General features: G+C 47.3%; 1 protein-coding gene across 3 annotated transcripts in view; it reads right to left on the minus strand.

The window, feature by feature from the left end:
- Positions 1–18,810, minus strand: part of LOC102443928 (adhesion G protein-coupled receptor E3-like) — a 54,898-nt gene extending 36,088 nt beyond the window's left edge. For 2 of the 3 annotated variants that reach the window (XM_075902183.1, XM_075902181.1), the window contains exons 1-3: positions 18,707–18,810; positions 4,502–4,577; positions 3,402–3,467 (exon numbers count right to left, since the gene is read on the minus strand). In XM_075902183.1, coding sequence (XP_075758298.1) covers positions 3,402–3,467; positions 4,502–4,532 — 97 coding nt within the window. In that variant the 5' untranslated portion in view covers positions 4,533–4,577; positions 18,707–18,810. Of the gene's footprint in view, positions 1–3,401; positions 3,468–4,501; positions 4,578–5,959; positions 8,536–18,706 lie in introns of those variants that run through there. The other variant, XM_075902182.1, reaches the window with a different exon arrangement.
- Between the last annotated feature and the right edge of the window lie 6,254 nt (positions 18,811–25,064).

Here is a 25,064-nt window from a genome sequence, read left to right on the forward strand (position 1 = left end):
CCAAGGTACGGCAAACTCTGAAAAGACCTAAGATGGCGCAGTTGGATGTAGCTTTGTTTAAGTGGTTTAGTGCAAAGCCCATTACTGGGCCAGTGTGCATAGAAAAAGCAAAACAGTTTCACAGTGAAATGAACATTAGTGAATCACGTGTGTTTTCAGAAGGTTGGTTGCGTAATTTTAAGTATCGGCATGGGATCCATAGGTTAGATATCAGTGGTGAGCAGTTCTGGTCTGCACAAATGCATCCAGAACGCATAAACTTAAGCTTTTTGTTGTAGGGAAGTACAAAAAGCCTAGGGCATTTAATACTCTTACGAGTTTGCCAGTGATTTACCGGGCACAGGGAATGCTTGGACGGCAGAAATCTTTAAGGACTGTTTTTTTAATTATTTTGTGCCCGCAGTTAAGGAGAATTTTAGAAAGGGAGAGTCTACCGGAGGATAGTAAAGCTGTTCTTTTGCTCGATAAGTGTCGAGCGCATCTGCCCACTTTGGAGCTTGTTAGTGGAAATATTTTTGCTATATATTTGCCAGCGAATATGATGTATTTGATCCAACCTATGGATCAAGGCGTGATACAGAACTTTAAGTGTTTCTATCGGGGGTCTTTTCTCCAAACGCTGGTAAACTCAGACTGCAGTGTTTCTGAATTTCAATCCGATTTCAACCTTAAGGATGCTGTGTATGCGGCTGCATTGACTTGGAATGATGTAAAGAAGGCTAGTATACAAAAATGTTGGGGGAAACTTTGGCCTAGCATCATGTTTTGTGATGATTCTTCCAATGAAGAGGAATTTTGTGGCTTAATGTTAGGCCTAAGCGCATTAGTGACATACAAGAAATAATTGAAAATGTCCATGAGAAGAATGCTGTGCTCACAGAAAATGAGATTGAACAATGGATTGAAATGGACAAAGACAAACCAGTTGTAGAAAATTTGAGTGATGCTGCTATCATTGAAAGTGTTATGAATCCACAAAAACCTCAGGAAGAAGAAGAGGAAGGGATGGAGCGAGCAAAATGGCGAGAGGCAACTGATTTTATTTCCAAATTCGTTGAATTTGCAGAAAGTTGCAGCCAATATAATGCAGCTGAAGTGATGAATCTTCATATTATTCTGAATAACTTTTATACCAGGAAGTCACAGTCCTCTAAGCAAGCCGATCTCAGGGATATGTTTGCAAGGGCACAGAAGACAATTCAGCCTTTGTCTTCACCACCACCACAAGAGCCTATTGTTGTCGACACCCTCTTGGAAGCAGAGGAGGATAGTGATAACCCGGATGATACCACGAATGATGAAGCACGGGTTTCATCAGATGATGAGTAGTTGTGCAGCATGGCAAATAAACAAAATTATAGTTTTAAGTGTCAGTGTTTTGTTTAAATTCATGGTTTTTTTAATGTTTAAGTGACTAAAGTTAAGTTTACAGACTGTATTAGTGTTGAAGTGTATATATGTATATAGTGTATATATGTACGTAGTACCTCCTGATAGTCCGGCATATTTGATAATCCGGCACCACCTAGGTCCCAAAGGTGCCGGATTATTGGAAGTCTACTGTACTGAAACTTTGCAGAATCTCATGGAACCGTCTTTGATTTTCTGAGAACTACATCTTATTTCAGCTTCCTAGTAGATTAATTGGTTAATAGATTAATTAATCCAGTTAATTGGTTATCCAGGACCTGAGGGCAGCCCCCCACACAAGGTTGGGAGCTGCAGCAGCCCTTCTCCCCTCCCCCTCCTCACTGTGGCCTAGTTGGAGTGTTCCTCCCCTGTTTGGGCTGGAGCAGTCCCTGTCTGTGGCAGGGAGGCCGCTCTAGCCTGCTACCCCGTTAATCCATTAACCAGTATTTACTATGTTTAACCAATTAGCCATTTAAATGGGATTTTACATCCCTACTTCCTAGAATGCTGCCAGCCATGCCCTGGTGAGCATATAAGCATCACCAGGTAGTCATATATGACAGGTATAAATCATACCTTCACATAATGCATAAAAGTCATGAATGTGCTATAAATGCAATAAAAAATAATGTTTAACAAATGGAGGGGAGTGTCATTTGGTCTAGGGCTGCCCTGGCTGCTGGTCCTCAATCCCTCTCAGGATTTAGCTCCGTTCGCAGGATTTCCCAGTGTTGCTAGTTTCTACATGAAACTGATCGTGATCTCAATTTTCATTTGCAGCTCTGAAAGAGGAGGCTGCCAAAAGGACAGACCCAGAGTTACTGCTGCTTCATTCTCCCTCACTCCTTTTTGACAGACCTCCAGAGACTGCAGTCCAGTCTATGAAGGCTCCTGCTACCGCTTTCTGGGCCCACCCCAGCTTTTCAGTATGGCCTAGTGGGACAATCTCTCAGTGGGACATGGCACCGGAATAAGGATTTTGCCAACCATGGGACAGTATATGAGCTGACTAAACTAGAATACCCTGCGGCAGTGGTCACCAACAAGGGGGGCACAGGGGTAGGAGTCTCAGGTACCCCAACCCCTATGGTCGCAGGGGTGAATTGGCCCCACTGTGAGCAGTGTGGGGCCCGGGCAGAAAGGGAGTCTGCCTCAGGGTATGTCTACACTACCCCGCTAGTTCGAACTAGCGGGGTAATGTATGCATACCGCACTTGCTAATGAAGCCCGGGATTTGAATTTCCCGGGCTTCATTAGCATAAGCGGGGAGCCGCCATTTTTAAATCCCCGCTGCTTCGAACCCCGTGTAGCGCGGCTACACGGGGCTCGAACTAGGTAGTTCGGACTAGGGTCCTATTCCGAACTACCGGTACTCCTCGTGCTTCTAGTGATCCAGATTCAATTACCCCCTTATTAAAGTCCATATAATGCTCCGGAGAGCTGCCAAGCCAATACCAGGTGTGACGTAGTGGGGGTATCTGGCTGCTTTCTATGCTGGCTCTGTGGTAACCCCCACTGGCTGCTGTCGGTACCACGGCCCAGCAAGACAGGGGATGAGTCATTATGCAAAGAGGGTCTCTCAACCTGTCTGACCAGCTACCCCCCAGGGAGAGAAACAAAGGAAGGGGGAATGCTGCCCCTGGCTGGGGGGCAGGGCTGGAAGAGAGTTAGTTTCTGTCTGGGAGCATGGAGAAAGCAGCCTAAGCAACAGGCTGGGGGTTTAGAAGCCGAGACCTCCCCCCCATATCAAGGGGGGCTGAGGCATCCTAGGCCGGCCCTGTAACCAGATAACATCTGTGCTGTGCTGTATCCTGGAGAAGCAATAAACTCCCTCTCTTCTACTGGCTGGTGGAGTCTGTTCGTGCCATTCTGGGGGTGCAGGAGGCGGGGGAACCCCAACGCGTCGTCACACCAGGGCACAGCAGAAATTCACTATGTGGGACTCATTATGGGCACAAAAAATTTACACAAAGCATTATGAGAGAACTTACCAATTCTGTTTGTCATCTGGGCAGTTGCTGGTGATAGAAACCAGAACAGTCCAACGAGGAAAAACACTTGAGAGAAGATGAACAAAACTTGTTTAAAATCCAGAATATGGCAAAAAAACAATACAGGGAGATATTACTAAATAAAGGGATCTAAGCACCTTTGTATGAGTCTGACCCTAATCTCAATTATACTGGTGTAAATTTGGAATGACTCCATGGCTTTACTTGTAATGGAGTTACTCGGCATTTACCCTGGGGCAATCAGGATTAGGTGAGGGATTGGACCTCACTAATGTGGGGAGAATGGAAGCCAGGCACTGGACTTTTCCATTCTAGTCTCAGCCACTGACACTCTGTAGGAGGCAGCTGGGGTCTGAATGGCTTCTCAATGCCCTGGTGCAGGGTGGCGTGGATTCACAGGGTGTGTGGTCTGTGCTGCAGCCTGTAACCAGTCCCTTTGCAGTGATCCCTAGTATACTGGGCCCCACCTGTGGCCTCCAAAATTAGGCCTTTGGGTGCCAGCAGTCGCTGTCATTTTCCATGGCTCTCTTTAGTAAGTGGGAAGCTTGTTCTTTACTCCTTCAGGGCCCAATGCTCTCAGCGATTATTTGCCATAACTCCAGGCAGCCTTTTCCAAACAAGGTACCAATGTATTTAGTCGCCTGGCCTACAGATTCTGGCAGTCCTTACGTTAGCATAAAGGGGCAGAAATACTCCATGCTGACCAACCAGGGCTCCCATGACATAGGCTGCCACAGGAATCAACCATCTCAGTTTTCTCTCCCTGTCTCTGTTCTTGTCTAGGACTCAGGTCAACAGACTTGTGCTACTATGCTAGAAAATGTAGCTGCATTCACATTGCTTTTGTCCTGGTAACGCACAAGCCCCAGTCTGTCAACATGAGCTCGGAGAGTCCGGACCACGGGCTGTATAGCTAGCTGTGCCCTGATCAGCCATGGAATCTCCTAAGAGACTGGGGACAGAACCTTTTTGATAAGATGCCAGCTGGCTATTCCCAGCTGTTCAGCAGATAACAGTTTGCTTGGCACATTCTGTCATACAACATCATTGCTCTATCATCAATAATTGGTTCTACTTACTTGGAGGAAAGGAAAAGCCTCGGCGTCCCATGCTGGCTCAGAAGACAAGTTCCTGGATTCTGACCCTTGCAGCTTCCTTGTTAATCAGAAACAAGACCAAAAGCAAAACTGACATACTCTTGGTCACATCTTCCTTTTTAGTGCCATCTCTCTGGTGTCCAGAAAGAGTCTTTGGGCCAAATTCCCCTCACTACAGGCAGTAACTGAGGAATGGGAGCCCTCACAGAGCAAGACGGACTCATACAAGTAGGCAGCTATTTATACTCTCAGATAAGAGTTGTATACAATTGGTGCTGAAATAAGATGAGCAAATAAACATTACAAAACTAAGACTAGATGGTTACTTGGCTGGAACCCAGGGACACTTCCTCCCCAGCTCTTTCAAATCCCCCCACTCCAACCATTTTTTACCCACAAATGACCCACAGTGAAATGTTGCTCTGTAGTAACTTTCACATGAGACAATAAGAATCTATGAATGCTGCACACTAGAGGAGTGTATCCTTTAGCTAAAGTAGCACAAGGCTCATGCTTTTAGGGCAGAAGGTTCAATCCCTCCTGTTCACCCCTGGGGGTGAATTCACTCCACATTGCAACCCAACAGCTATCTCTCTCTTTCTCACACACACACGCTTTAGCAAAATGGAAAGAGCTTCCTAGAAAAGGATGTGCTACAGAAAAGGATGTGGGCAGTATAGTGGTTCACAAACAGAAGTCTTAATCAACAATGCCAGGGGCAGCCCGAGGAGGGCTGCAGCAGCTGGCACCCCAGGCAGAACACGCGCTCGGTGCCCCCGCCGGCACGACCCTCAATGGTGTGACATCATCATTGGGCACCCCATTGAAGGCGGTGCCCTAGGCGACGGCCGAGTCGACCTATACTCACCGGCCCCCACCCCTGAACAATGCACCACTGTAGCAAATCTAATTTGGGGCTATATTAGCAGCAGTATGGTAAGCAAGACATGAGAAGTCATTATTCCACTCAGCACTGGTAAGATCTCAGCTGGAGTAATGTATCCAATTCTGGGCACCACATTTCAGGAAAGATGTGGACAAATGGGAGAAAGTCCAGAAGAGAACAACAGAAATAATTAAATTCTAGAAAACATGATCTGTAAGAAAAGATTGAAAAAATTGGGGCTGTTTAGTCTGTAGTAAAGGAGAGAGGGAGAACATGATTACAGTATTCAAGTACATACTGTCTTCCAGTTTGTTATAAAGAGGGAGTGATAAAAACGTTCTTCTTAACCACTAAGGACAGGAGAAGAAACAATGGGGTTAAACTGCAGCAAGGGAGATTTAGGTTAGACATTGCAAAACCTTCCTAACTGTAGGGTTAGTTAAGCACTGGAACAAATACCTAAGCAGCTGTGGAATCTCTATCATTGGATATTTTGTCAGAAGAGGTTAGGCAAACACCTGCCAAGGTCAGTATAGATAATACTTTAGTCCTACCTTACTACAAGGGATTGGACTAGAAGACCAGAAGACCTCTCAAGGTCCCTTTGGGTCCTACATTTCTATGATTCCTCACTTCTGACTGCAGAGACTTCTAGGCTGTGAAGACAGTTAAAACCCATTAACTCTCCTAAGGCTGATCAGGGAGTATCTTTCAGTCAGAGCTGCCAAGTGGCATAAAAGGGGGTCCACATGGTGCCAGGGGGAGAATGCTGTAGGGCAGGGCTACTCAACACATGGCCCACAGCCTGTTTGTTTGCAGCCTGCAGTGCAGTTTGGGTTTATGGAGGACTCAGTATGCTGTCCGCGGGGGAGATCCTTTGAACATGGCATCCACTGGGAACACACTCCACAATGGCAAGGTGCCTCCCAGACAGGGTGGACACTGAAAGATGCAAGCGGATGGGCTGGCTGGAATAGATGGGTACAGGGTGTCGGTGTTTCTAGCCCTCAGGGAAGAGGTGCCGGGAGCGCTGGGGTATTGTGGGAAGTGCTTTGTATTCATGTCTGACAGTGTGAAAGAAGCTATTTGCATATATATTTGCATGTATTTGCAACCTCACTTAATTTGCAGCCGTTGGCATGTGCTGTGAGTATTACTGTGGCCCCCGGGGCTTCCAGAGTTGAGTAGCCCTGCTGTAGGATGTTCTGAGTCGCTCTGTCAGAGCCCCACATGACAAGGATTGTCCTACATGTCCAGGAGTAAAAAACAAAATGTCAAGTTCCTACCAGTTCAGGACTTACATGTGTCACTGAAGCAGGACACCTCTTGTGGCTACTGCTGTTGCTATACAGCCAACACATTATGTCTTGATCACAGCTATGCCCAGATGTGCAGTCTCAAAAGGCGATTTTAGGTTCAATTTCTCAAAACAGATGGGACTGTGAAAGCCAGTGAGAAAGCAAGAAGTTGGTGTCAAGATAAAGCAGAAGATACAGGGTACTGTCTTTTCCTCTCTGCAGTTTCAGCTGATGCAATCTTATGACACAACAGGACCCACTGTCAGCTTAGTTTCCCAGAATCATAGAATTATAGAATCCTCGGGCTGCAAGAGTCCGCAGGAGGTCATCAAGTCCAGCCCCCTGCTCAAAGCACAACCAATCCCAACTAAATCAATCCAGCCAGGGCTTTTCTAGGGATGGAGATTCCACCACCTCCCTAGGGAACCAATTCCAGTACTTCACCACCCTTCTAGGGAAATAATTTTTCCTAATATCCAACCTAGACCTCCCCCACTGTAACTTGAGACCATTGCTCCTCGTTCTGCCATCCGTCACGTCTGAGAACAGCCTCTCTCCATCCTCTTTGGAACCTCCCTTCAGGAAGTTGAAGGCTGCTATCAGATCCCCACTCACTCTTCTCTTCTGCAGACTAAAGAAGCCCAAATCCCTCAGCCTCTTCTCATAGGTCACGTTCTCCAGCCCCCTAATCATTTTGCTCGCCCTCCGCTGGACCCTCTCCAATGCGTCCACATCCTTTCTGTAGTGGGGGGGCCCAGAACTCCAGATATGGCCTCACCAGAGACTAATAAAGAGGAATAATCACTTATCTAGATCTGCTGGCAATGCTCCTCCTAATGCACCCTAATATGCCATTAGCCTTTGTGGCTACAAGGGCACACTGTTGACTCATATTCAGCTTCTCGTCCACTGGACTCCCCAGGTCCTTTTCTGCCAAACTGCTACTTAGCCAGTCGGTCCCCAGCCTGTAACAATGCTTGGGATTCTTCTGTCCCAAGTGCAGGACTCTGCACTTGTCCTTGTTGAACCTCATCAGATTTCTTTTGGCCCAATCCTCTAATCTGTCCAGGTCACTCTGGACCCTATCACTGCCCTTCAGTGTATCTACCTCTTCCCCCATCTTAGTATCAAATGCAAATTTGCTGAGAGTGCAATCCATCCTCTCATCCAGATCATTAATAAGGATGTTGAACAAAACTGGCCCTAGAACCAATCCTTGGGGCACTCCGCTAGAAACCAACTGCCAACCTGACATCGAGCTGTTAATCACTACCCATTGTGCCTGACAGTCTAGCCAGTTTTCATCCATCTTACAGTCCATTTATCCAATCCATACTCCCTTAACTTGCTGGCAAGAACATTGTGGGAGACCGTATCAAAAGCTTTGCTAAAGTAAAGGTATATCACACCTACCGACTTTCCCATATCCACAGAACCAGTTACCTCATCATAGAAGCTAATCAGTTTGGTTAGGCATGACTTGCTCTTGATGAATCCATGATGACTATTCCTGATCACTTTCCCCTCTTCCAAGTGCTTCAAAATGGACTCCTTGCACAAGAAGCCCTGTCTTCCGACGCTGTACTGTAAATCTTCTTGCACAAGAGCGGGCGGGCAGTGTGGACCCGCTGCGAAAGAACGTCTGTTCTTGCGCAAGAACCCACCAGTGTAGACATAGCCATAGTGCGGACGCTCTGTAAGTTTTTGTGCAAAAACAGCTGTTTTAGCGCAAAAACTCTGCAGTGTAGATGTAGCCTCAGTTATTCCAGTAGAAGCTGGAATCTCTTGGTCTGCCTAGGTGGTGGCTAAGAGCTGAAATCACTAAGGGTATGTCTACACTACCCCGCTAGTTCGAACTAGCGGGGTAATGTATGCATACCGAACGTGCAAATGAAGCCCGGGATTTGAATTTCCCGGGCTTTATTTGCATAAGCCGGTCGGCGCCATTTTTAAATGCCGGCTTGTTCAAACCCCGTGCCGCGCGGCTACACGCGGCACGGGGTTCGAACAAGCCGGCATTTAAAAATGGCGCCGGCCAGCTTATGCAAATAAAGCCCGGGAAATTCAAATCCTGGGCTTCATTTGCACGTTCGGTATGCATACATTACCCCGCTAGTTCGAACTAGCGGGGTAGTGTAGACATACCCTAAGAGCTGAAGTCACTAGTTTGGCCTGGAGCCAGACTCATCGTGACTAGTGGGCAGCCGGTAGGCACATCGGCCAACAGGGTGGCTCGCAAGAGCAGGTAGCCAGCAGGGTGACAGGCAGGTGGCCAGTAGGAGAAGTGGCAGGTGGACAGCAGGGCGGCTGGCAGGAGCAGGTGGCCAGCAGGGCAGCTGGCGGGAGCAGCTGGCAGTTGACTAGTAGGAGAAGCGGCAGGCGGCCAGCAGGGTGGCTAGAAGAAGCAGGTGGCCAGCAGGGCAGTTGGTCGGAGCAGCCGGCGGTCGGCTGGTAGGAGCAGCAGCAGGCAGACAGCAAGGCAGCTGGCAGGAGGAAGCGGGCCACAGGAACAGCACAAAGGTGGCATTGCCTCAGGCCCAATTAGTGGAGTCATCAGGGTGATGAGTCTGGGTCTGCACTGACTGGACAGAGCTGTAAGTGGGGCTTTTGAAGTGGGATACAGAGAAAGTTTGGGTATGTGAATGGGACCCTTACATTGTTGGACTAGTGATAGAAAGTGCTACATAGTCCTATATATTGTTGGACTAGTGAGCCTGAGAGGAATGGCTCAATCCATTTGAGCTGGGATGATTACTTGTGGGGGGTTATGAACTTTGGTTGTGGTATTTTCCCAAGCTAATGCCATGTGGCTTCTCTCCCTCTTTCATTAAAAGTTTCTTTTCTACGCTCAGACTCCGTGCTTGTGAGTGGGGAAGCATTGCCTCTCAGAGGTGCCCAGGGGTGTGTGAATTTCCCAGGCTGCTGGGTGGAGGCTCGAGCTGGTTCTGTGTGAGATGGATGAAAAGGAACCCCTAGATATTGAACCTGGCCCTGGCTGCTGCCGGTGCTACCTGGCAGAAGGGTTACATTCTGAAAGAGGCTTTTCCAACATGGGGCCAAACCCTCTTTCAAAACATCCCTTCTTCCTCATAGAACAAGGTTTACAGGGATGCCGAAAAAACATGCCTGCTTTTCCGAATTTTTTTTGGAAAAGCAGACGCATTCCTTGGATGCAACAGAGCTTTTCCGGGATACCCGGTATCCCAGAAAAGCTCTACAGTGTGGACAACTTGCTCTTTCTGTACTTCTCTTCTGTATCTGAACTATCCAATTTAGTGACTATACGGCTATAGTTATTTGGGCTAGCTTTGATCTTTTGAGTCCTGACTGCAGAGAAACATTTCTTGAATGTCACAGGGCCCATATTCACAACAGCTGCAGAAACCATTGGTGAATTTCTAGCCATAGACAGTGCCTGAGCACCAGGAATATTCCTGGCCCAAGGCCCAGCTCCACCAAACTTCAAGGCTGGCTGCTTAGTCTGCGTGGCTGCCAGCACTTGCATGCCTGAGGTCCTTGGGTGGGGCTGAGAGGCATCTTCCTGTGCTGCTCCCGCTGTGGAGTCCTGGGAGTGGAATGGAATGAGGTTTAACTGTTAATTCGAACTAAGGGGTTTATCTCAGAATCGTGCTTCTGTGCCGCGTGCAGACGCAGGCAGTTACTTCGGGCTAGTCAGTTTCCAAAATGGTGACCGGCTGGGAGTATGCTAATCAAGCGCAGGATATTTAAATCTCACGCTTCATTAGCAATTTCGATCGCCCTCATTAGCCTCCTTAGTTCGAAATAGGGGGCTAGTGTAGACGTACCCTAACAGAATATTGGGAATCCTTAGGAAAGGAATATATAATAAGAGAAAACACCATATTGCCTCTACATAAAGTCATTGTATGGCCACGTCTTGAATACTGTATGCAGATCTGGTCAACCCATCTAAAAAAAGAAATATGGTATTTGGAAAAGATACAGAAAGGGCAACAGAGCTTATTAGGGATGAGGAACAACTTCCATATGAGGAGAAATTAACAAGACTGGGACTTTTCAGCTTGGAAAAGAAATAACTAAAGGAGGGGGCGATATGTTAGATGTCCAGAAAATCATGAATAGTGTGGAAAAATCGAATAAGGAAATGTTATTTATTCCTTCACTAAGAAGCTGATCCAGTTAAAATTAAATGCATCAGATTTCAAACAAATTATTTCTTTACTCTCAAGTTGTGGATCTTTGCCAGGAGATGGTGGAAAGGCCCAAACTATAAAAGGGCTCCAGCGAGGGATATTAAATTCAGATTAACTAATCAAATAGTTGATAAGATTTCCATTGACTATTTGATTAGTTGATAAGGGCACCTCTGCCTCTGAAGTGTAGCAAAAGCTCTGCCGGGCTCTTGCTACAATTCAAAAGCAGAAGCCCAGCAGGGAGAGTGGGACCAGGGGGAACTGGCCCCATGCTCCCTGCAGCACCTGAGCCTTGGAAATGTACAAGAGCCCCAGAGGGAAGGCCCCAGAGGGAAGCCCCCCAGGGAGCGCGGGGTCCCCTGCTGGCCCCGCACTCCCTGCAGGGCTTTTGCTACAGTTCAAAGGCAGAGCGGCCCTTATTGACTAATCGAATTGTCAATGGAAATTCTATCGACTGTTGGATTCGTTAATCTAAATTTAGAGTCCTGCCTGGGCTCGTGTGTATTTCAAAAGCAGAATCGTAGCAGAACCAGTGCGAGCGGAGACTGCTTCAGTCCTCGCTCATGCCACTTCTTGCTGTGCCTCTACCTCCCCTGCCACCTGCGGAGATGGTGCTGGGGGGAACCAGCTTTTAAGCCGGCTCTGGCTCCTGCTCCCCCTGCTCCCCAACTTGCTGCCTTTCTTTAATAGAGGCAGCAAGAGGGAGAAGCGACTAGTCGCATCACTAGTTGACTAACCGACAAGCTTATGCTTATCGGCTAGTTGGATAATTGACTAGTCATTTACATCCGTAGCTCCAACAAGAATGAAATACGTTGAAGGAAGACAGGTCCATCAATGGCAAGGATGGTGTCCCTAGACTCTGTTTGCCAGAAGCTGGAAATGGGTGACAGGGGATGGATCATGACAATTGCCTCATCTGTTTATTCCTTCTGAAGCAACTGGTATTAGCCACTTTTGGAAAACAGGATACAGGGCGAGAAGGACCATTGGTCTGAACCAGTATGGCTATTGTGATGTTCCTATATAGAGCTGAAATGTATGTGCCCCCTTCCTGCAACCCCACTCCCCTTCCAGAGCCGAGATAGAACTCAGGAGTCCTGATAGGGTTTGCCTCTCTCCACAGAGTTAGTCACAAAGTAAGAACACACATTAAAATTGTAAGACTAACCAGTGTCCCTTAAATGACTTGTCACGAGATGTCAGCGTATGTTAAGTGTTAGGGCTGAGGGGGTCTAATCTCTCTCTATAAAAAAGTTTTTCATGTCAGGTGACAGAATGACATCATCATGCTCTCAGGACATCATCGCACGCTCATGCTCACTGCCGGCGGGAGGTGGGGGTGGGGGTGGCGAGCGTAGCCCGCTAGTATTTATTTCATTTTCTTGCTTTTATACAGGAATCGGATACAGTGCTCCTGTCAGCTAACTGCTAAGCTGTCTGTCAAAAAAGTCGAGTTTTCCAATCCTGGGGTAAAGATGATGTGTTGGGGGGGGAGTGGATGGGGTTCGTTCCTGCCCCCCATTTGGTGCTTGGCTTGTACTGAGCATGCTCAGTAACACTGCTGAAGCCTCTGTCCTAGTCCCCTTCCCGTCCCCCCATCACAGCATGCACAGGTCACCCTACCCCTACCAAAATCAGAAATGGGGCCCCTGCCTATGCTGGAGCTGGGACTGGCTCTTCTGGCTTTCAGCCTCTTCAGCGGGGGGAGAGCTGCCACTGGCTCCTGGCTCCCAACACCCACCGATCAGCCCCTAAGCTCCCTGCAGATAGATGGTGCTCTGCAGGAGCAGCCCTTGCCTGCAGGGCACCCAAGCTCCCCGTGGACAGAAGCCAGAGGCATAGTGAGGGTGTTATGCACCCGGGGGCAAAAGCAAAATTTGCGCCCTCCCCACCCCCCTGCCACCATGTGACAGGGCCCCAAACCTGGTGCACAGCTGAGCTTGACAGAGGTGCAGGAGCTTGTGCAGCGTCTTCCCCCACCCCCTCCAGTTTGGGTTGGGCACTGTCCTACTGTTGAAGAGGGAGGAAGGTCGGGCTGGGGGTGCAGAGGCAGGGAGGAGGCTTCAGCAGGTGGTGGATGGAGGAGGAGCAGGCAAGCAGAGGTATGATGGGGGAGCAGAAGGGCAATTCTCCCCCCCCCCACACACACACCTCCTTGAACGTAAGAGATTAACTTATCTGTTAAAAGAACACTCCGAAAAAACTTTTAAATAAAACTGACACACAATATGAGAATCACCCTCGGTTTCTTGAAGTACTAAGTAGCCTAAGGCTGAGGATACACTGCAAGCGAGGCTTTCAGTCTGCCACGAGGACGTTTTCCTTCAGGCTGCTGTGAGATTCTATCCGTAAGTAAAGGAGAGACGTCTCTCTGAGCTGCTCTTCCAAATTTCACACAAGCCATTCAACTGAAGCCGTAGATGTCAAGATTCAAGGCCAGCCTTGCCTTTGGCAGACTGCCCCACCAGGTGTTCACAATCACAACGTCCGAACATGTATAAGACTTTTAGCTGAGAAAGCCATGTTTAAACCCAAGTCTCTGCTAGGACAGGGAGCTGTGGGTGGCCTATAGAAAACACCGGCATTTTCTTTGGAAAATCCACAACAAAACATGGGGGGATCGATCACCCCGGTAATGCCAACTCCTCCAGAATTGAGGCTCTGATTATCCAGCACCAGCTGAGGCAGAGCGGGCACTGCATGCACGTCTGATATATTTTTACCAAAACTGCTACCTGCCCAACTTGTCATAGGAGAAAGGAAACAGGGAGGCCAAAAGGAATGGTTTAGAGCACCGTTTCTCAACTTTTTTTTTTATAAAGTACCCCTTTTAAAAAAATTATAAGTACGCCCTGTATCTACAGTTTTCAGACACACAACATTTTTTCTACAATTGCAACATATCTGTTTAAACAACTTCATCATATCCCCATGAATCCTTACAAGGTACATTGCCCATAGAGGTCAATGGGGCTGGGCTATTTTATATGTAAAGGTACTGAGAAATGTATATGTCAATACCAAGGTGACAATGTGCATATTATGTAAATAATACCGAATAATAATTGCCAAATGAGACCACTTCCCAACCTGCTTACAAAGGGCCTAATACAATTTAAATTTTAATCTAGGATTGAGCCCAAAACAATCTGTTGATATGACCCAAAAAATCCAGATATCATTTAGTCACCCTTCAAACATATAAGGGAGAAATCAGTAAAAGCCTCACTGCCTGGTAGAGGTGATCTTTGAAGAAAATTGGAGAGATTTTTTAATTTACTTTTTCTGACAGCAGCACTTTCTCTCACTGAACGTGGGGTCTTCAGCACAGGTTTCACTTTATGTGTCAGAATAACACAGAAATGAGTTGTCACAGCTAACTCCATTCAGGTCAAAGCAACGTGCACCCCGAAGACAGAAGAACAAATCCCTTGAAGCTGGAAGTCAAAACATCTCACCTCTTCACAGAGCTCACCCAAGGACACAAGTCATGACAACGCTCTCTGGAGAGAGACAAAACGTCCTGCCTCTTGGTGGACATAACAAATGTTTTCATTTGGCATCTTACCATGGTGTTTAAATCGACTGCTAGGATGAGGAAGACTCACAAAGAGTCTGCCCATCATCCACACTGGAGCAACATGGTGATTTACCACCGTGGTAACCGACCTGATCTCTCTGTGGGCTCTTGTGGAGCAGCAGGGAGCCTGCAGCAGTCTCTTGTGGGGGAGAGGCCAGAGGTGCCTCTATTCCAGTGGTTCTCAAGCTTTTTGGCCCATGGACCACATGACTCAATGTAGAATAGTGATAGAAATGTAGCCATGTTAGTCTGGTGTAGCTGAAACAAAAAACAGGACTATGGAGCACTTTAAAGACTAACAAGATGGTTTATTAGGTGATGAGCTTTTGTGGGCCAGACCCACTTCCTCAGATCAAATAGTGGAAGAAAAATGTCACAACCACATATACCAAAGGATGCAATTTAAAAAAATGAACACATATGAAAAGGACAAATCAAATTTCAGAACAGAAAGGGGATGGGGGGGGGAGGTAAATGTCTGAGAGCTAATGATATTAGAGGTGATAATTGGGGAAGCTATCTTTGCAATGGGTAAGATAATTAAAGTCTTTATTCAAACTTAGGCGTAAAGTGTCGAATTTAAGCATGAATGACAGTTCAGAGGATTCTCTTTCAAGTGAAGTCTTAAAAGGCCTTTGAAGCAGGATGCAGGTAATCAAGTCATTGAGACAATGTCCTTTCTGGTTGAAATGGCAAGAAACTGTTTTTTCTTTGTGATCCTGTCTAATATCTGTTTTGTGGGCATTGATCCTTTGGCGAAGTGTCTGAGACGTTTGTCCAATGTACATAGCAGACGGACACTTTCAGCACATGATAGCATAAATTATATTTCTGGATGCGCAGGAATATGTGTTCTTGATCTTAAGAAATTAAGGAACCACCTGATAAGTATTTTATACAAGAAACAGAAAAACATCAAGAATGACATTTCTAACTTAGAGAGTCTCATCTCAAGACAAACATCCACACCGACTAACACCTTGCAAGATTTTTGTTCCACCAGACAAGAAATCTACTATACACACTTCTATTCCCTACAACAAAGAAAAGACAATAAACTTTCTAAACTGCTCCACACCACAGGCTACAACAGCAACTACCTCAACCCACCAGATAATATTGTTAACCTCTCCAGCTACAAACTCAATCCAGCAGAAGAGTCTGTCTTATCCCGGGGTCTCTCTTTCTGCCCCACGTCCCCCACAAACTGGATACAATTTTGTGGTGACCTTGAGGCTTTTTTTCACTGCCTCCGCCTCCGAGAATATTTCCAAACCACCAATGAACATCAATCTGACCTACTAGATCCCCCCTTTCAACACCAAAGGAAAAATAATTCTATATGAACTCCCCCTGACGGTCGGAATTACAATCTGGATTTCTATATACAAAGCTTCCGCAACAACACACCGACTGACATTATTCGCAAACGACAACAAGTTTCATGACTCAATGTAAACCTTTCCGCAGACGGCCAGTTGCTAATGGAAACCCACCTTTAATTACACAATTATGCCCAAGCCATTTTGCTAGTGCTGCAGCTAGGGAGAATGGTTTAACATTTAAGCTGTTTAATAATTGAAATTAACTTTCTCATGTTAGTTTATCAAACTTCATTTTAAATAAAGTAAAATATTAATTTATGTCCAATACAAAAAGTTTCAATGTTTTCTTTACTTTTGACAGGGGTAGGTAACCTTTTTTGGATCAGGGGGCCACTGATCCACAGAAAAATCAGATGGGAACCACACAAGTGAGAAACAAAAATGCTCCTCCCAAAACCCCAACCCTCACTTAGGTGGGCCCCACTGAGACACCTCACTCCTCTGGCATTCCAGCCCCAAGGGACGAGGGGAAGGGATAGGGAGGACTGAGGTTCGGGGCTTTCCATAGGCTAGATTTGCTTTTCTGATTAATTTTATGGACCTCTTAGGTTCTAAAGTGGGGACAAAAATAAGGGGTGCAGTGTGTGTGAGAGGGCTGCCAATGAGCGGGATAGGTAGGGTGCAGAATCTGGGAGGGAGATGGGGGGCAGAAGGGGGCAAGGTCTGGGTGATAGGTAGGGTGCAGAAGCAGACTGGATGTAGGGTGTCTGGCCACGGGGAGGGATCAGGAGCAGATTGGGGGTAGGGTATCTGACTAGGAGGGAGGGTGCAAGGAGGGGACTTGGGTAGGAGTTGGACCTCCCTGGTCTGGCACCCTCTAGACCTGACTGGTCCCAGATGAGGGATTTTTTGGACCAGCGAGGTCATTTCAGGGCTCCTGGTTCCCCCCCTCCCCACTAAGTATCTTTGCATCTCCCTCCCCTGCAACCCAACTGAGCTGCCCACCCTCGCTGGTTCCCTGCACCTCCCCCAAAACCATCACCCACAATCTAAGGGAGTGCTGCACCAGTTCCTTGCAGCCCCTTACAGCCTAGCTGAGCTGCTCTTCTGTTCCCTATGCCTTCCCCCATCCACCTCGGCCCAGTTGAGCCCCACACTGGTTCCCTGCACGCCTCCCCCACAGCACAGCTGAGCCCCGTTTCCCTGCATCTCCCCCCAAGCTCTGCAAAACTGCTGAGCCCAGCTCTGATTTCCTGCCCCTCCCTCCCCTTGAGTCTAGCCCCGGTTCCCGGCACCTCCCTCCTCCTGCAGCCAAACTGAGCTCTGAGCTCTGCCCCTCCCCACCCTCCAGAGGCAGGCCCAGCTCAGCTCAGTCCAGCACCCCGCACCTCCCCACTCAGCCCAGCACCACCCACCTCCTCACTCTGCAACCCAGCTGAGCTCCGTGTCCCTGCACCTCCCCCCAAACTGCACAGACATGCTGAGCCCAGTGCTGATTCCCTGCCCCTCCCTCCTCTTGAGTCCAGCACTGGGTTCCCAACCCCTCTCTCCTTCTGCAGTCCAGGTGAGCCCAGCACCCCGCACCTTCCCCCACCCCCGCAGCCCAGCCTGGCGCCCCCCTAGCGTGGCGCCCGGGGGCAACTGTCCCCCCCACCCCAACGCTACATCTCTGAGGGTATGTCTACACTACCCCGCTAGTTCGAACTAGCGGGGTAGTGTAGACATACCCTGACAGAGGCTGCTCTGGATGCTAGAATAGCTCCTGCTTGCAGGGTGCCCAGGCCTGCTTTGGACAAAGGCTGTTCTGGATGAAAGCAGTCCCCCAGAGGCGTGGCAAAGGGGGGGCAGGGCGGGCAGTTGCCCCTGGGTGCCATGCTAGGGGGGCACCGAGTTGGGGTGGGAGTGAAACCGGCTGCCAGCTCTCTACACGCTGCAAGCAGAGGCAGCAGGGCCGGGCAGCAGCAGTGGCCACTTTAAAGGTTAGATTTCCATCAGGTTCCTCCAGTGCCTGGCTCTGAGCAGGTCAGGGGGGAAAAATTTTATGGGGGGTGCTCCCAGCACTGGGGGGGGGGGGGGCTTGTTCAGGAGGAGGGGTGAGTGTATTGGGATGGAGGGCCCTGGGGGGGACCTGGCTCAGGGGGAGGGGTGAGTGCATTGGGATGGGGGGGCTGGATCTGGGGGAGAGGTGGGTGCATTGGGGTTAGTTATAATTTTTTTAAAATAAAAGATACTTTATAAAAAAAGGAAAAACTTTAAAAAATAATAGTCTGGTTACATTTTAAAGACTAACAAACATAGATCAGGCATGTCAAACTTGAAGCCCACTGAGGGCCACACAAATGAAAACTGATAGCTTTCAGGGATGCCAAAGAAAATGTACTTCTATTGGAAAGTTGTAATTATTTATTATTATAGATTATGTTTTTGGTATATTTTATATTTTTCAGGTCTTGTTTTAATATAATACAATAATGTGATGTGTAAGATTGTTATTTACTCAAAAAATAATTAATTTAAATATAAATTGAAGGTACTTTTACATTTCTTATATGATACATAACTATTTTTGTTGAAATAAAAACAAGTATAGACCATGGTCAATCAACTAGAACAGGCTTCTATGAAAATTTCAGATACTTTGTAAGTTTGAAATTTTGCATAAATATATAATTATTCACGCAATTGCAAAAAATTGACATAGATTTGATATAAAATTAATATACGTTTTGTGATTTTATTTGGAAATAAATAAATTAAAACCAAACCATTAACAAAATATCCCCCTGGATACCCCCAGAGCCAGGCACTCCCATATCCCCATTCTAACCCAATTCCCCTCTGCTCCCCCAGAGCACCCGCCCCACTCTAACCCAATGCCTCCTCCCTCCCCCAGACCCTAACCCTAACCCATCCCCCATACCTAATGCCTAGGTCCCGGAGCCAGTGTCACCACTGCTGCACATTTCTTCCTGAGGAGCTGGGGAGGCGTGAGCACAGCAGCCAGCTGTGAGAAGGAACTTGATGCCTGTGCAGAGCAGCCCAGCCAGCTGTGATCTGCACTTGGCCACGTGCTCTGAGCAGCCAGTGGGCCACACTTTATTCTTTTATCAAATGTAGTGGCAGGCCACAAAAAATTTCGATTGGGCCACATGCAGCCCGCCCGAAGCCTGTTTGACATGCCTGATGTAGATGGTATCATGAGCTTTTGTGGGCACAACCCACTTCCACCCACTAAAGCTCATGATACCATCTACATAAGGGGTGGGCAATAATTTTTGCCCAGGGGCTATTTCAAAATGTTTTGAAGTAGCCCTGGCTCGCCGCAGAAGGGGTGGGGCCTAAACAGGAAGGGTCAGGACTACCCCAGACCATGATTGGTCTGGGTTGGGGAAGCCCCTTTGTCCCCTCTTTCCCACTAGGCCCCCATGTCTCTGGTAGGGCAGGAGGAGGCTTCGGATGCTCCGCCAACTCCATGCCAATTAGGGCTTGAGGGCAGGGGAGCATGGGAAGGCTCCTCCTGCCTTGCAAGGAGTATATGGCACTTGGAAGTGTCGCGTGCTGCTCGCAGCGTGGGGCACAGCATAGAAAGCTTCACGTGCTCCCCGCCCCCAAGCCCGAATTGGCCTGGGGGCGGGGGAGAAGCAGGGCCACCATGGACCTGATCCAACCCACAAAGGCCCTTTTGCCTCCCCCATCTACATGTTTTGTTAGTCTTTAAAGTACTACTCGACTGTTTTGTTGTTTTTTAAGTTTTTCCTGTTACAGACTAACTCGGCTCCCTCTCTGAAGCTTATAAAAAAGGTTCTATACTATTCCATTCCTTTTTGCCTCCCTGTTTCCTTTCTCCTTTGGTGAGTTGGGCAGGCAGGAGTTTTGGTAAAAATGTATCAGACGTGCACACAGTGCCCGCCCTGCCTCAGCTGGTGCTGGATAATCAGAGCATCAATTCCAAATTTGGCATTACTGAAGTGATAGATCACCCCACGTTTTGTTGCAGATTTTTCATCTTCCAGGCATAGCAGAGACTTGGGATTAACGTGGCTTTCTCAACTAAAAGTCTTATACGTGTTTGGATATTGCGATTGCCTCTCCAGATATTCACAGTCTGCTCAAGGCAAAGTTGGCCTTGAATCTTGACATCTACGGCTTCAGTTGATTTGGAAGAGCAGCTCAGAGAGACGTCTCTCCTTTACTTACGGATAGAATCTCACAGCAGCCTGAAGGAAAAAGTCCTCATGTCCTCGTGCAATGAAGAGTAACAGTTAATTCGAGGGAAGGCTTTGGATTGGACTACTGCGTCTACACACAGCAAGTTAAATCGGGTGACCGGCATTTTAAAATGGCGACCAGCCACTAATATGCTAATCAAGCCTGGGATATTTAAATCCCGTGTTTCATTAGCAACTTCGGTATGCTTCATTTGCCTCCCTAGTCCGAACTAGGGGGCAAGTGTAAACATACCCTTACTTTCAGAACTCTCATGTAGGGTGTGTCTAGACTACAGAGTTTTGTCGACAAAAGTGGACTTTTGTCGACAAAACTATACCTGCGTCTACACTACCGCTGAGTTCTGTCGACATAACGTCGACAGAACTCAGCAGTTTTGTCGACGCTGGTAAACCTCATTTTACGAGGCATAACGCCTTCTGTCGACAGAGTTCTGTCGACAGAAGGTGTTATTGCATATAAACTGTCCTTGCGTCTACACTGCCATGTCGACAAAGCAGCTTGCTTTGTCGACAGAACTGAATGTAGTGTAGACGCTCTTTGTCGACAGAAGCTTTGTCGACAGTATCTGTCGACAAAACTTCTGTCGACAAAACTCTGTAGTCTAGACGTACCCGTAGTTTTTCGCTGTGTGATAATGTGAAAAACAATTAGTTTAACTAGGTAAGTAAATGGGCAGTTAGGAAGCATTACAGACTGCTTACAATAAATGTATTAGGTATCTTGTTAGTCTTTAAAGTACTACATAACTTTTTTCTTTTTGTTTTACCAAGATCAGACTAACTACCTCTCTATTACAATAAATTTGATATGCTCAAAATCTTTTTTACATTTTATTCATTAAAGCAATGTGTTACTCATTTGCTATAACAGTGGCTTTAAAGGCTTGAATGAAATATAGTGATGAAATTCATATTTAGGTTGTATAACATTAATTTCTCTCATGTTTTATAAAACTTACATATTTCAGAATTTGACACTTTTTTATGTAAAAGACATGAACCTAATGAGAATGGGATATGAACAAATTAAAGAGAAAAAAATATTTAACAGAATGTAAACCACAAAACTTTATCATTTATATGTCTGTAGTTAGTAAAATAAGTAATTAATTAAACAATACATATCCTAAGAGGTGGATTATTTACAATGGTGTAGTGAGGGGGCGGGAAGGGAAGTGGCCCCTGGGTGCCACACTAGTGAGGTGCCAGTATAGACCCCTACACTGCCCCTGTCATCTCTCTGCTCACCTGCTCCTCCTCTGCCCACCGCCACCAGCTGGAGCTATCTCCTCCCCGCCTCTCTGCCCCCAGCCCGACCCGCTCCACCTCTGCCAGAGGGATAGTGCATGCGGGACCCAGTCCCAAACTGGAGGGGGTCAGGTAAGACACGGTACAAACTCCCCCCACTCCTCCCAGGATCGGGCTCAGCTGTGTGCCAGGTTTGAGGCCCCACCATTTGGCGGTGGGAGGTGCCAATTTTGCCTTCACCCCCGGGCGCATAACACCCTCTGCTGCCCCCAAGCTGCTCCAGCCCCCACCAGTTACGGATTAACCATTATCCATTTAGGGTGATGCTTAGCTGTTAACTGGTTAATCTTTCACAGCCCCACTGAGGCAGGGGTTGGAGGACGGGTTGGGGGATGGGCTCTAGTCTGAGGATGCAGGCTTTAAGGTGAGGCCAGAAATGAAGGGCTTGTGATATGGGAGGGGGCTGTGGAGTGGGGCAGAGGGTTCTGTCTGGGAGGGGATGAGGGCTCCAGGTGGAGTGGGGCCAGGGATGAGAGGCTTAGAGCTCTGGGCTGCAGCAGAGACATTTGGGCTGTGTCTAGACTGGCAAGTTTTTCTGCAAAATCAGCTGCTTTTGTGGAAAAACTTGCCAGCTGTCTACACTGGCCGCTTGAATTTCCACAAGAACACTGACTTCCTACTGTAAGAAATCAGTGCTTCTTGCGGAAATACTATGCTGCTCCCATTCGGGCAAAAGCCCTCTTGCGCAAATCATTTGCACAAGAGGGCCAGTATAGACAGCACAGTACTGTTTTGGGCAAAAAAGCCCCAATGGCTAAAATGGCGATCGGGGCTTTTTTGCGCAAAACTGCGTCTAGATTGGCACGGACGCTTTTCCGCAAAAAGTGCTTTTGCAGAAAAGCGTCCATGCCAATCTAGGCGCTCTTTTCCGCAAATGCTTTTAATGGAAAACTTTTCCGTTAAAAGCATTTGCGGAAAATCATGCCAGTCTAGACGTAGCCTTGGAGTATGGAGATGGGTGCAGGCTGCAGAAAGGAGTTTGGATGAAGGAGGGGCTCAGAACTGGAGCAGGGCTGCAGGACGGGCTCAGAGGTGCAGGTTCTGTAGGCAGTACGTACCATGGATGGATCCAAGGAAGTGGTGATGTGTCCCTCCGGCTCGTAGTTACCAGGGGGCTCTGCGCACTGCACTTTGAGCCAGTGCTGCTCAGAGCAGGGGCAGTACACAGCGCCCCTCTGACCACCCTGTGCTTAAGAGCCAAGGGACATGCCAGCCACTTCTCGGGAGCTTCATGGGAGCCTACCTTAGCCATAAATCTGACTTGTAATGGCTTGGTTAGAAGGACCAGGATCCCTTTTCAGCCAGATGTTTTGGTCAAGGTCATTCCTCTTCCCTACATACATTTTAAATACTCTCAAATCCTTACATAAGCTGGTGTCTCCTTGTAAAATGTCCTCCTTCTTTATCCTTCAATAACTCTGCAACAGGCAAGGTTCAAGACAAAGACAGTCCCAGACCAGGTGGGATTTACCAGTTTCCCTTGAAAATCAGAATCCAATCCCTGCTTTTTAGGTATTAATGGAAGTTTCCTAAGCTGAGCAGCTTCATGATTTATTGAAAATGCTGAACTGATTATGTCTGGATAATCACTAGGATGAGTCACAAGAGCCTGCAAACGTTCAGGACTTGCTAAGTCGTCTGGCTCAGAGTAGCTGAGATCAAAGCTCTGAATTCCACCAGTGAAACTAACTATCTTCTCTTTTCTTTTGTTTCCTTGACAGTGAAGAGGACTGAAATAAACTTCTTAGCTTTGCAAGAACTTTTCAGCAACACACAAGCAGTTTAAAATGGTCTTGGGTCTTAACCATAGCATGGGGCATTTGTAAATAGGAACAGGGAAGTACATCCTATGAGTCACTCACACAACTTCTTGTGGCACAGTGCCCTCTAGGATCAGTTTTTGGCAGAGCAGCACAAGCTGCCCGAACACTGAGAATAAGAATTTGTTGCTGTTTTTTTCTAATTAATAATTAAATAGCAATTTGTAATCGTAACCAGGCATGCTGGAGCAAATATTATTATGTAGAAACCATGCATGGAGACGGCCTGAGACACAAGGCCAAACCAAACACATGCTGTGTGCTAGTTAGTTGCTCATTGTGATAGCACAGTAACTCATCTTGCTTCAGTAATATACAAGTTATTAGCGAATGTTTGAAACAAATTAAAAAGCAAAGACTAATTTAACAATTTAAGAACATTAAATCCAGGGCTCAAGAGTGGGTTGCAGAAAAAACAAGTAACAAACAAGGTTAACAAGCTATAGATGTAACCTGCCTTGTCCCGGATGCTGGAGATGGGAATTTAACAAGTAACACAATATTAATTTTTGGGGTTGCCACCCATAAGTTAAGATAGAATCTTTTTCTCATAACACAGATCATAAATCCATGGGTGGAGAGGGCCCTAGGGTGTGGTACTGTCCTACGTCATCTTCCTTCTGGTCCAATACCTAAAACAGCAACAGCAATAACCAAACCAAACAAAAATTAGCAAGTCTGCCAATTAAGCATAGTCCATCAGTTAAAGGAAGCCAATGTTTCCCCTGACCCAATCCCTTGTTGGTCCATGTCACCCTTCTGCATCACTGTCTCACATTGTCCATCTGAGGAGTGTTTAACTCAGTCAATAAATATCCTCCATCAATTAAGCATAGTCCATCAGTTAAAGGAAGGCAGTGCTTCCCCATGACTATAGTACATGTCTTTCCATCCAACTTACAGCGCCTATGGGATAAGGAAGAAGTTGTAAACAAACTGTATCTATCTCTGGTTAATACACAGCCACTCCTTCCAACAAACTAATGACTACAAACTACACCTGATTCTGATCACAGAATCAGAGATTGGGGTTGGAAGACATCTCAGACAGGGGCGCCATTTCAGATGACGGTTGGGTGGCAGGACAACTTTACCCATGATACTAGGAGCTGTTTAGACATTTGAAAACACTAGTTTTCTGGCAGATAATTTAGCAGTTAGATGACAGGAGTCCTGTATCTCATTCCCAGGGCTTCCCTTACCAATACACAAAATATGCAGCTACATGGGATACCCTAAAATTTGGGGCATCAAATTACCCCAAATGTCATGGTGCACTATGGAGCTAGGTGTTGTGTATGGGCTTTGGTGGCCCTGCACTCCATCCCCCAGCTGTCCCCTCTCCCTCATGGACTCTGTGCTAGCTCCTGCAACCAGCCCCATACACCCTGGCTGCCCCTCCCTTGCAGGTTATGCCCAGTTCCCATTCATCAGGTGGCAGGGAGTGATGTGAGCTCAGTCTTGAGGACTTAGGGGGCTGGAGCACATGACCTATGAGGAGAGGCTGAGGGATTTGGGCTTATTTAGTCTGCAGAAGAGATGAATGGGCGGGGGGGAGGGGGGGGATTTCATAGCAGCCATCAACTCCTTGAAGGGAGGTTCCAAAGAGGATGGAGAGAGGCTGTTGCCATTCTCAGTGGTGGCAGAACAAGGAGCAATGGTCTCAGGTTACAGCGGGGGAGGTCTAGGTTGGATATTAGAAGAAACTATTTCCTTAGGAGGGTGGGGAAGAACTGGGATGGGTTCCCTAGGGAGGTGGTGGAATCTCATCCCTAGACATTTTTAAGTCTCGGCTTGACAAAGCCCTGGCTGGGTTGACTTAGGTCTCCTGAGGTCTCTTCTAGCCCTGAGATTCTATGATTCTATGACTTAGGAAGAGACACAGGTGGCCGAGCAGCTGGCGGTTAGAGTGAAGTGGCGG

Source organism: Pelodiscus sinensis, chromosome 19 (assembly GCF_049634645.1).
Source record: "Pelodiscus sinensis isolate JC-2024 chromosome 19, ASM4963464v1, whole genome shotgun sequence".
NCBI lineage: Eukaryota > Metazoa > Chordata > Testudines > Trionychidae > Pelodiscus > Pelodiscus sinensis.